Consider the following 12,585-nt stretch of genomic DNA (forward strand, 5'->3'; position numbering starts at 1 on the left):
TGGGCTTCAACACCAGCTTGTAAGTCAAGTTGATGCAAAGAATATATACCAATAACCTGACACAGTACTTTGAATTGGTCTGGAAGCCAATCATAGAGAGCCAAGAACCCCAAACGTTGCATGCAACCACGGCCCATTATTTGATTTCATGGAATTATGCTCCTGGCTAGTGGCATCCATGCATCTAATTCCATGTAAAAGAAAAGGCTTCAGCTTGACAGGTATTCCAATCCAAAAAGCTACAATTATTCAAGCCACCTCTCTCTTATAAGATTCTGCAACTAATCCTCTGCTATATAAGTACCTCAAACCAGTAATCCAGAGCTAAAGCCAAGCCAAGTCCACACAGCTTCCTAAGCTTCTCTGAGCCAGCTGCAGCCTTCCTGAGAGCTCTAATAACAATGGCATCAATGAAGGCAGAGAGACCTCTCGGCGTTTTGGGCCAGGCCAAGGGGCCCATCAAGCCTACTGCGCCCAAAACTTTGGGCTCTAAGCAGGCCACGAAGAAGACTGAACAGAAGCCCAAAGAGCCCAAGAAGAAGGTAGTCTAAATTCTTCCTACTACTTTCAGAAAGGGATTTATTTATTTATTTAATATTATTTAAATTTATTGCCATGTATTTTGAACTCTATATATCATCTTGAACGTCTCAGGGTAAGAGTGCAAAACCAGCAGCAGCAAAGAATTAGAGAGGAGGCCACGTGACGTGGCAGTTGGGCATCTCACATAAGCTTGGCTTGCATAAGGAGTTTGTATTTTATATTTCTCCCGCCCGTTATGGCGATTGTATCCTAAACTCTCTATAGTTGGATGTTCAGGTGTGCCCAATAAAGTATGGACTTTTAACGCACTGTAGAACTAATATTGTTATATCTTTCATAATATATACTTATGTTTGAATATACTTTATCTCTCTCTCTCTATTTATGTTCATAAATAGTTTACTCTCCTACTTTAAAAAAAATCTCAAACTAATTTCTATACTAATTACTAAAGTAAAACTATTAATTTTTTTTATTCAACTTAATTAAACACACATAAATTACTAAAATATTCCTAACTAATATCAGTTTAACTCTTATTCTCTACACATTACTGTTTCAGCCTCGTCGAAAACCAAAACCATGCCGCCGCTCTCTCTTCTCCATCTCCGTCGTAAGTTGTATGGAGGGCGAGAGAGATTAGAAATAAGAGAGTTTTTTTTTTCCCTTTATTGTTATTTTTAGCGGCAACGGGGTTGAGTTCTTTGACACCATATACGGCGTCTAAGGAGATGCACAAATTCAAAGGACCCTACGGTTATCAGGTTAGTTTACAAAAAGGTACTAAATTTGTTTTCATATATGACTATCGGATCTGACTGAATCCGTGCCCGATAAGTAGCGGACTATCGGATCCGGAAGGTGAGTAGCGTCCTGGTATTTAATCGGATTCGGAGCCGTTGCTGTTTCGACTGGGAACGCGAAGGAGAGAGAGAGATGGAAGCCGTAGTAGCGTTGAGCTGTAGCTATTTGCATCCACGAAACTTCTTGAAGAACTCGCCATCTCGTTCTCCTCCTCCATTCCTCATCTCTGCCTCCAAATCTAAGGCGTCGATACCCACGTCAGCTGCATTCCGTTCTTGTTTTAATGGTCTGATTCGATTGGGTTTTGGAATTTGATGTGTTTTTTCCTTTTTCTCCAATCTCTCGAAGTCTGCGGATATCTAATCACCGAAGAGCGCTCAGGAATGTGAACTTAGTGTGTTGGAATACGACGAGTTCCGCAGAAAATGCCGGCTCGGATGATGCCAATTCCCCGCCCAAGGTTGTTTCTTTGGTTACCTACCAACTGTTTGATGTTTTGCGTGTTCGGTTATATTTTAGAAATATGGACGCGAAAAAAGTTCACACCTTTTCTTCTTGATTCCTTGTATTTCTCGATGATGTTAAGCTTTTGTGACTTATAGGAGGTAACTTTTGATATAAAGCTTCCTAGAAGAAACTTGATGGTGCAATTCACATGTGATGCCTGCGGTGAGAGAACTAAGCGTGTCATCAATCGAGTAGCCTATGAACGTGGAACTGTCTTTCTACAGGTAAATTTTCCACACCCTGATGCGTTTCAAGAATAGTTCTGAGGGGTTAACAAAGAAAAAATGTTTGAATTCTGATGAATGAGGAACTAGATCTGTACTTATGTTAGCAAACATGAAATTTATTCTTAGATGAGTTTATTGATCATTTAAATGCACTGATATGAATTTGAGCATTTTCTAGGAGATGTTGTGTTACATTTTCCATCATCTCTGGGTGACGATTATGTGTATCATAGGAAAAAAAAAACTATCTATTAGTTAATACTTAATTGCATGTGAACTGCATACGTTGGATAGTATTGTTCACTAGCTTATGAATCCACTTCGCGCTCTTGTGCAACTCTGCTGATGATACATGCTATTAACAGCACCATCTAACCAGTGTGCAGGTTGTCTTGTGTATCACAAATTTGTCGACAACCTTGGTCTAGTGGTCGAGTATGATCTTCGCGAGGAAGATGGCGAAGTTTCTGATGGTACGAGTTAATGTAGCTATTGCAACACGATAGTCATTTTAACACAGTAAGCTTACTCCGGAAAACCTTGAATTGCTTTCTTACAGAGCCTGGAGTTTCAAATATCGAAAGATAGAAGAAGCAAATTGTTGTTGAAGATGCCTCTCCGGACAACTATTGGAAGCTTTGTGGGATAAGACTCAGCTTAGGAAAGCTTCGAGGTTATGGAAAGTAACCATGGCATCATCAGCTTCAATACCAAAGTCCGTAATGTCTCACTTTGTTCTTCTTATGTACAGCATCTTGTTTAACTACTTACTATGTGTCTGATGTTATCAATTCAAAAGCTGTAATGCTTTTGCCCCAAACTTTGTCATCGATTTGGTTTTACTGGACATCTTGTTATTTTATGGATTCTCTCAGACCAAAAAAGAGGGAGAGAAGGGGAAAGGTAATGTTTGACAATCGTTTCAAAATATTCCAATAATCTTAATGTTAGAGATTTTATCTCAATATTTCAATTGAAAGGACTAAGATGCTCTCGCATAGCTGTATATTTTAGCATCAGCATACAAGCTAGTGTGCAAGTAAATAGAAGAGTGCTCTCATAGACATTAAGAATCTCTAATATTTGAAAGAACTGTCAAAATGTTCACATATTCGAAAGGAGAAGAAAAAAAAAAGAACCTCATGCATCACGAGGCTATTTAGAAGCTCAAAGGTTTACACAGAAATCAGGAGAATCGGGTGAAAAAAATGGGCCATCACAAGACCAAATTACCAATGGTGTTTCACTTATCCTACAATCTTATAGCTTGGATTGACAAGATTTTCAAGGCCTGAGACAACTTGGATAGATTCGATGACATCTCCAACCTTGAGATCTGCTAGGTAGTCCTCGTTCTCAGTTACGTATCCGAACACTGCATACCGACCATCCAATATATTGGCATTGCTTGGTGTCAGTTCACTTTCTTTCAGAAGCCAAAAGATTTGGCTGGAACCAGAATTGTTATCAAATTCCTGTTTCAAGTCGACAATGGAATTATACAAGTAAGGATCTGATTCACAGTTTCATATATCTCCTAAGATTGACGAGCTCCAAATGACTTACCTCTCTAGCCATCGCCATTGTTCCAAATGCATTAAAAGGAAGCCTTGTTTGAGCTTTGTATAGGCCAAGTTCCTAAAACAGAATAAAATGAACATGAAAACACAATCATCATACTAGAAAACCAAAATAAGTCTATACTACAAAGCAACTTACTTCAAGTGTTGCACCATAAACTGGCGATTTGTCTCCAATAACCATGAGTTCAAGAGGTATATTACGAACTTTTTCAGTACTCGGATCAATGAAACCCTCAGCAGGCCCCTCAGGATCTCCAGTTTGAACCACAAAGCCATCAGCTGGAGAAAAGCCAAGCCAACATTATAGAATTTCAGATTAAAATAGATATGCAGCTATTATGAGGTGCACAAGAAAGACAGTAATAAAGGGAAATGATATGCATGCATATATGTATATCTGATGTTGTGCATAATCTCTCAGGGATTCGTTGGAAGATGAGTGTGTATCACAATATCGTTAATCATGCACCAGATGTAAGTTTCAATTGAACTAGTCTAAACATGTAGTGCAGTACCTCTTTGGATTTCCATGCCATCATAGAAGTGCCTTTCCACTAAGTCTAAGAAATTTCCTGCTGTCACCGGAGCATTATACCCATCCAAAACAATGCGAAAGATACAGTCCTGTACATTCGGATTGTCTTTAACTTTGACCTTCATATCCACAGTTGCCCTTCCTTTCAAAAGTGGCATATTGCTGTATTCTTCAGGCACTTCATAGGGGAAACCATCTACCATATCTTCTTCTACACTGCAGAAATGCAATGTCCCAGGAAGATCTCAGCTGCAGTCAATGACAAGGATATAAATGAGAACTGTGCTTTTGAGAAGGCTTTTCCTAAGTGATTTAGTGCCGGATACGGCACACCAGGAACATCATCAGTGATCCTAATCATTTCATATCAGGAAGTGATATATAGAGAGAGTATTTCAGTGCTTTGGAGTAGACTTATCATGTGAAAATGATACCAAGCAGTATTAATCTCTACAGGATAAACAAGGCATTGCAAATATAGGAGAGAACTTTCAAGTTTTAACATGAATTATGTAGTTCAACTATTATTATCTTGTTATTACTCAAATGAGGAAAAAAACATTTGCCACCTTCCAACATATTGTAGAAGTTCCTTCTGTTTTGGTGCCACTGCATCCCTATTCCTTTCTTCTACAATTCGTTGGAGCTCTTCCAATCCGACTGACAGCTTGTCCAACGATTCCTCTGCATCTGCTTTCTTTGACTCAGCAACACCAGCTAGAATCAAATTTTTACCTTGGCTTAGAGCACGAGATGCCTGCCTCGTGTTCTGCCAGTAATAATGACAAATCCACATGAGAACATAATTGTGACCTTCACAATCAAGTTGTCTGAAAGTGAAAAGTTAGAGAACTACGGATACATTCGACAAACTACAGGAATTTGTTCAAAATGAATGAATGATTCAATACTAGTGCAAGCATCTAATATGGCATGTCTTCATCGATCCATTGTCATAGTTTTCTCAACAACATATTATAGTCACTGTCAACTTGAGAGGTGAAAAATAAAGGAAATGATAGTGCTAAACTTGGATGTTTGAAACAGAGTGGTGAGGAAAAATATCCATATAGCTAACTTAAAAAAAGTTGTGCTAAAGGCTTGTATGCCATTGTATTATTTATTCTGTCCATTTGAGTTAGAGAGAAACATGACATGAAATATCCTTGAATAACACTGACAACACACATTAAGTTGTTGCACAAGTGCAAATCTAGAGACATGATTCAGCTAGATAAGGCTAATCATTTGCCTACAAAGTTAAAAGAAAATAGGGTAAGTCCATGGAGTAATTTAAGTTGCCTCTACTTACCCTTTCAACAGAATCCAATGCCCTGACACCAGCAACCTTAAGACTCTCAGTTACATCCTCAAGCGGCTTTTGGACTTCTCGGATGGCTTTATTGTTGATAGGCAAAGCATATCTCAGCAAGGCACCAGGATCCTTAATTGGTGGACCAGAGATCAGAACTGAGACATCAGGTAATGCAGGGTTGATAGGGGAAGCATGTGCTGGCCATCCTAATGTTGGTACACCTGTAACTAGTCCAATTGCCAGTGCTATAGAAATTGCACATTCTTTCAGGTTAAAAGATTTCTCCTTCTGCCAAATGTAGAAAAGACGAAGGAAAGAAGCCATTAGTCAGAAAGAACACAACAGAAACCAAAGTCAAAAGTAAAAAAAGAGTGAATCTTACAGAACATACAGAATAACGTTGTGAAGGTAACTAATCAACTGGAGTTAAGAAAGGTCTTTACATTCTGATCAACAATAAATAGGAGGAACAATATGCTATTAAGACATTCAGTTCTCTCAGGAATATAACTAGAAAAATCATGATTAATTACTGCTTTGTGCCTCATTTCAATATTTACCAACTAGAAATTTAAAGCATAACCTGACAACTCTATCAGCTAAGACACAAGACATGGAAATAAAGAGAACATTTATGTTTTCTTTTGCAGGTGACTACCTGCATTATTGAATATCGACTTATAGTGGAAACTTTTCTTTCTACCTATTGCATATGCAAATTGTTCTACAACAGATTACCTTTGTCGTTAGCAATCAGGTTAGAAGGGATATTATCTAAATATTACTATTTCTTAATTTGCCTAATATTTGAATAAAGGGCCAATTTGCAAGTAGGTAAAGATCGGACGTGATTCTCGCAATAAGCTAATAACGTAAGTGGTGATACGCAAAAAAATCCCCTCGGCTTACTCGTTGAAACTATAAAGAAATTTATTAGCATTATATTGCTCAGGACTCCAGATGAAGCAACAAGAGAAAGAGTCAACTATCATAAAATAAAGCATCATCTTGCCATCACTACTACTCCGAGAAAGAACTGAACAACAATTTGCCTCATTTCATCAAAATTCCGCCTTTTTTTTAAAGCCATAACGCTCACAATCTACCCCTATAGTGAGATCTTACCTCTTCCCCGCCGAAACCGAGCAGACTAAACCTCGACGAAGAGCAGCGGAAGCCAATCCGGTGTCTCCGCCGGCCATCGAGGCAGCTCCTCGCGGCGGCGAGGGAGGGTTTAGTGAAGGCGGGAGAAGGGCAGCAATGGCAGGAGAGGAGAGCGGCCATGAAGGGTTTAGGCTTTTGAGGAGGTGATGGGTGAAGAATTCTAGGGTTTTGGCGTCGGTGACGACGGGCGTTGGTGTTGGAGGAGAGGGAGGTTGGATAAGGTGGAGGACAGTGGCAGCGAATAAAAGAGCGCACCGGCTATCCACACGGATAGGATAAGATGTCTCGACTCTCGAAAGAGAGGATAAGTAAACGGATTTCCTCCCTTTTCTCTTCTTATCGTTATAATTGTTGTTATTATTATAATAATTTCTCTCAGACTGATGACTGCCGAGTGTCCTCATCCACAATATCATAAAAAGGAGAGGAGTTAATCGGCAAATAGACGAAAGCTAGAAGAACAACATTTGCCTACCACCACATCATCAATCCAATAATGCTATATATAGTATCGACATGACGAATAGAAGTAATGACATCAATAATCGATAATCATGTAATCGAGTTACTTTGATTGCAACCGATTTCATCTGTTTAAGTTCTATAGAGTTGTAACACGTTCAGTCTTTCTAATATACAAGAATAATAACAGACAGTGCAGTGAACTGAAATAGCCAAATACAATATTATCTTACACCACAGCACAGCACAGAACAGCACAACTGGAACGTCTGGTCAATTCTAAACTGATAGTCAAGAATTGATATACACAAAAGATGGAAAAAAAAATTTCACATCATAGAGCTCTTGGGCTTAATAAGGAGCAGCTGCGAAGAATACAACTCAGACTACCGATCAATGCTTTGAACAGCGATCACTAGGTGCGAATGTGCTAGCCAGATTCATCAAGGGCCTCGGCGCTTACGGAAGCATGAAAGACATCCTTGGGCCTGATCAGGTGGGATCATACCTCCGCCCTTTGATGTGTCGATTGCCTCCAGCAAGGCGACCACCTCATCCATCTCCGGTCGCTTGTCAGGGTTTGCATCCCAGCATCTCTTCATCACGTTGATAAAAGAGCTTGGACAACAGCGTGGTATCTCTGGCCTCAAGTTCTGAGGTATTAGGAAGTTAGTGAAAAAATCTTTGTCTAATCAACATCATTCTTTCTAGCAGTCATGATGCAAGGCAAGTAGAAGCAAAGGAATACCTGCCGAACAACTGCAGATGTAATCTCTGAGAAGCTCAGATCAGGATATGGCATATCACAGCAGTATATCTCCCATAAGCAAATTCCAAAGCTATACACATCACATTTCCTGTTGTAAGGATTGCCATTGAGGACCTGCGATTAATTTTTGATGATGAGTTACTGGTCATAGATACCAAGTACAAATAAGACAACACAAGTAATGATAAAAACAATTTGAAGCAAACAATCAGCACTAGAGCCAGAAGGCAAATATGACACTAGTCAATAAACTACTCATAAGACTATGCCTTATGCATTCCTTTCTCATTATTTGCATCCTTTGAAACCGTAGAAAGACCTTAAGAACATTCAAGAAACTTCCTGACAAAATAGAATCTGGTTATGTTGGTCTATTAATATAGGATACTTCGAATCCCGAATAAATTATGTTCGCTGGTATATTGGTAAGTCAGACATGGTCAATTTTTTGGATGTGAAAATAAAATGCTGAACATTAGTACATTGTTGAGCTGTGTGGTCTGCAAATTTAAAGGTTCTTCAAATACTAAATAAAATAAAATCAACTCTTCCATATATAGAAAAATCCGTGCATTCTTTAAAAAGGAAGATGAATAGTCTGATCAAACTTTTTCGTTGTGGTATTTGTGCTAAGATGCCAAAAGGTTAAAAATAAATAAATAAATATGTAAGTAGGTCCTACTAAAGGATGGTATACCTCAGGTGCCATGTAACCAAGCGTTCCTGTCTCTCCAGTCATGTCATTGGGATTTTGAGCCTCAATTCGAGCAACACCAAAATCAGCAATTTTTACAGTCCTTGTTTTGTCAAGAAGCATATTCTCTGTCTTCACATCACGGTGCACGATCTTCTTTGAATGAAGATAACTTAATCTGTGGAAAGAAGTAAAAGCACTTTAATTTTTAATTTTTTTCCAAAAAGCAAGGACTTGAAAGGCTAAATCTAGAAAAGAATCTGATAAGCAATTGGAAAGAAAGAGGAGCAAGCCATGTTATGATTAACCAAATACAGATATAGTGCTACTCACCCTCTTGCAATATCTAGAGCCAGTTGGACAACAACCTTAAAGGCTAGCTTTCTTCTGTGATTTTTAATAAGAAATTGTTTCAGTGCACCTCCAGGAAGATATTCAACCACAACACAACAGACGTTACTTGGCATGCTAATATGTCCATTTTCTGCTTGTATACTTAGATCTCTTGCACCAACTGTAGCTCCTACGAACTGTTAAAAGAAGTTCAAAGTTAATGTTAGGTTGCCACTAGAGGGAAGAAGAAGTAAAGAAAAGAAAAGGAAGACAAAATTAAATACAATGCTTAAGAAGAAAGTGTAGGTTCCAGAATTCCATTCTGCTAGATTTACTGGTTCACTAAATACAGAAAAAGGGCCCCTTAATTCAAGTTGATAAACAATGTTCTTACCCCAGATATTTCTTTTAAGAGGGAAAAGAATGAAAATAGAAACTCGAGCTCGTATATACGACTTATTAAGCACGATATATACTAATGACCTTTAAGGTACTGGCTCTTTAGTCTCTTGGTTTAAGTTTTAATATCTATGTTGCCATTTCCTATTTCCATTCCCATTTGTTTCAGAAATATGTGAAACATTGCTTACATTAAACTTCTAAGAAACTTCCTATTTCCATTCTCATTTGTTTCAGAAATATGTGAAACATTGCTTACGTTTAAATTCCAAGTAACTGAAGATTCAGTACCAGATAAAGTTGTTGGAAAACAAATAAACAATGCAATGAAGGACTACCTTAGTTACATTTGGGTGATCAAGCTTATGCCAAACAGCAACCTCCTGAGAAAAAGCTGTCCTTAGTGCAGCAATTTCAGCTTCTGTTCTGTTACCCTCTTCTCCCCAGTCAAGCAACTTCACTGAAAATAGTAATAATAAACTAATAACAATTATAATAGTTCATACGATCTCATAGCAGTTCACATTGAAATAGGAGAATTATAACCAGAATTTTCTTTTATTTATAGTCTGATTAATACTAAGGAAAAAAATGTGGGAAGATTCTGTATCTACCATTGAATAAACTAGATTTTATGAGGAGAAATGCACTGCCCACAAAAATAATGAGTACAAAGGAGAAAAATGAGAAAAACAAATGTACAAATAAACTGCTTCATGAGGATCAGTATACTCACATTTGAAGTTATGCATTTGCAGAAATGGGCTGAAAAACTTATGTTGAATTATCAAACTATGAAAAGTGTCAATCACTTCCCATAAAAGGTGGAGCTACATCCAGCAAAAGCCAAGCAATTGCATGTTGAATTGAAACCTTTATATGGTCTTACAAGGTTTATCATCTAATATTTACAACAGTGATAATTAAATGTTAGCAGTGAGGATGGAATGCAAGTGGTAACCTTGCAATTGCAAAGTCAAAACTATTAACAGGAATGCTACCACGCCACTGTGAATCTCCCATCTTGAAACTCCTTTCTGGAGATTTATATATCTCTTCCAAAATCAAGAATTCAGAATCCCATTAAAAGTAGTGTACTGTTTCAAACGTTAAAACTAACAATGTGAATGAAACAAATTGTGGAGCACAACAACACTGAGCTGCACATTCCCTATTACCGGAGCTTCGAAGCACTTGATTTACAAATTTTGGATTACATCCATGCAACTAACTTACCTACAGCAATGAAAGCTAGTAGGCAGCAGCTGTGTCATATGAGCTTAGCAACATGAGAGCTGCTCAAGCTCAATTTAAGTTTTTACTTGTCTTGGGCTGGCTTGAAGAGTTAGAGATAATCTGAGCTTGAGCCGATCTTAATTCACTAGAACTCCACTTGAAATAGCTCTTGTGCATGTATTGATATATGTAGACAGTATATAGAAACATAAACTAATGATTAAATATGTATCGTATCTGATTATATCAAAGTTCTACCGTGAACACGAGCCCCTTTTATGTAACTGTAATTCCTGTCTCACTCAAACTTTGATTTGTCTTTGGTATAGATTCAGCTTTCTCAAATTCCACATCTTATTCTTCTTCCACCCTCCCCATTACTCCAACCCCCAAAAAGAAGTCCACCTTTTGCAACTTTTCTCTTCATATCTTAATTTGACCGCTTTTTATCTTCTATCCTCATGGTATCACAAGAAAAGTACCAAACCACACTTACTACCAGACAATAGTTGAATGGGATCACATGAAAGTTCCAAAAGAGACCTTACCTATTTTAAGTCACGGATTGCAGCCTACCACATGAAACCTAAAAGATAAAAGCAACTAGGGAGACTCAGAGGCCTCCACATAGACAGAGAGGGAAAAGAAAAAAAGGCCCAACCAGAATCTACCACAATCTAAAGTACAATTTGCTAAAAGAAAAAAGAAAAGGAATATCCTCTAGAAGTACTTGAATTTTAAGCCGCATATGAAAATATCACGACAAGTAAAGGAAATTTTTTTTTTTTTACAGAATCAGCTTTAGTAATTTTGAGCTTACCCATGTTTACAGGGAGCAGAATCCGGTAGCTGATTGGCTTGTGGGTTATGGAAAAAACATACGGGTAGGTGGATCTGTCAGGCTGATATGGGTTCTGCCCCTCCTGACTCCTCTGAGATCATTCGCTTTGATGTTTCGGCAATTATATTGCCAGAAATGTTTAACTAGCTATTCATCAGCTCTTCTTTTAAATTTGAACAAAAAAAAAAAACTAGAAACCATCCTTAGTTACAAATTTCCTACAGAATCATCAAAAACTGGCAGTGCATTAGTTTTTCTTTTTATGCTTCTCAAAAACTGATGCACTTTAACATGCAAAAATTAGAACTTGAAAATTGCCAATTGAAATCCAAAAAGCCCAATTGGGTATCTAAAAATCATGGGAAGAGTGGAAGGGGCAATTCATCAAACAGATACGTGACTATTGCAATCGATCCACTTAGGTATCAAGAAACACTAAAAAGATAGCTCTTTCATCTCACCTGCAACATCAAGGCCATCGTAGATTCCTCTATGAACGGTGCCGAAGGTTCCCCTGGCGATGACCCCTTTGATGATCAACTTCGAAGGATCGATCTCCCACTCCTCCCTCTCTTTACTCCCGCTCTTGTCCTCCTCTTTCTTCTTCTCCATGGTCCATGCCCGGCTAAGATGCCTCTCTAGTTGCTCGTCCAGGCTCTTCAGATCTATCTGGTCTGCCCTCACAAACCCATCTCCTCCTTCCTTCATCTCTCTCTCTCTCCTCTTTTCTCTTCTTCCTCCTCCTCCTCCTCCTCCTCCTCCTTCAGTGTTTGCTTCTATAGCTTGGATGGTACTTGGACTTGGGAGCTACTGTTGCTACTCTTCTTCTCTCCTCACTCCGTCTTCTCCACTTCTCTCCTCTGTACCATGTGACTGTGAGCACATGGATTGCCTCGACGCAACGTGGCATTGATCAACTTGGGGTCTTACTACCTTTTTGAATGAACAGTGCTGCTATTCTCACACTTCACTTTTTTGTCGTCGATTTTATTAGAATAACCATTTTAAACCATCTTTTTTTCCCTTAATAAAATTTAGGGCAAAAATAAATTTTGCCGTTATATTACTCAAACTTTATTTTTTATCACCTTCTCAGTACAGTTTTGACTAAGTTACAACCATTCTTCTTTCTTGGAAAAGGCCTACGGGTAGAGTGTTTTATTAAAATTGAGA

The 12,585-nt window shown here is 38.3% G+C and overlaps 3 protein-coding genes across 3 annotated transcripts; 1 reads left to right on the forward strand and 2 right to left on the reverse strand.

The window, feature by feature from the left end:
- Positions 1 to 310: 310 nt before the first annotated feature.
- LOC140773582 (uncharacterized) lies at positions 311 to 3,023 on the forward strand. Its single transcript, XM_073116213.1, has 7 exons — positions 311 to 542; positions 655 to 1,307; positions 1,385 to 1,604; positions 1,696 to 1,807; positions 1,950 to 2,078; positions 2,461 to 2,554; positions 2,641 to 3,023. Exons 3-7 carry the CDS (start codon positions 1,480 to 1,482, stop codon positions 2,667 to 2,669), a joined length of 489 nt encoding a protein of 162 aa, XP_072972314.1. The 5' UTR covers positions 311 to 542; positions 655 to 1,307; positions 1,385 to 1,479; the 3' UTR covers positions 2,670 to 3,023.
- A 118-nt stretch (positions 3,024 to 3,141) lies between these two features.
- Positions 3,142 to 6,963, reverse strand: LOC140773581 (peptidyl-prolyl cis-trans isomerase CYP38, chloroplastic). Its single transcript, XM_073116212.1, has 7 exons — positions 6,640 to 6,963; positions 5,512 to 5,802; positions 4,769 to 4,968; positions 4,180 to 4,415; positions 3,801 to 3,943; positions 3,648 to 3,719; positions 3,142 to 3,556 (listed from the first exon to the last, which is right to left on the reverse strand). Exons 1-7 carry the CDS (start codon positions 6,796 to 6,798, stop codon positions 3,329 to 3,331), a joined length of 1,329 nt encoding a protein of 442 aa, XP_072972313.1. The 5' UTR covers positions 6,799 to 6,963; the 3' UTR covers positions 3,142 to 3,328.
- A 259-nt stretch (positions 6,964 to 7,222) lies between these two features.
- On the reverse strand, positions 7,223 to 12,313 carry LOC140774757 (serine/threonine-protein kinase 52-like). The gene is made up of 6 exons (XM_073117859.1): positions 11,874 to 12,313; positions 9,674 to 9,795; positions 8,937 to 9,133; positions 8,607 to 8,781; positions 7,889 to 8,023; positions 7,223 to 7,793 (listed from the first exon to the last, which is right to left on the reverse strand). The coding sequence occupies exons 1-6, from the start codon at positions 12,118 to 12,120 to the stop codon at positions 7,584 to 7,586; spliced, it is 1,086 nt and encodes a 361-aa protein (XP_072973960.1). The 5' UTR covers positions 12,121 to 12,313; the 3' UTR covers positions 7,223 to 7,583.
- Positions 12,314 to 12,585: the final 272 nt, after the last annotated feature.

The sequence above is a fragment of the Typha angustifolia genome, chromosome 13 (genome assembly GCF_048772165.1).
Source record: "Typha angustifolia cultivar Huaian chromosome 13, ASM4877216v1, whole genome shotgun sequence".
NCBI lineage: Eukaryota > Viridiplantae > Streptophyta > Magnoliopsida > Poales > Typhaceae > Typha > Typha angustifolia.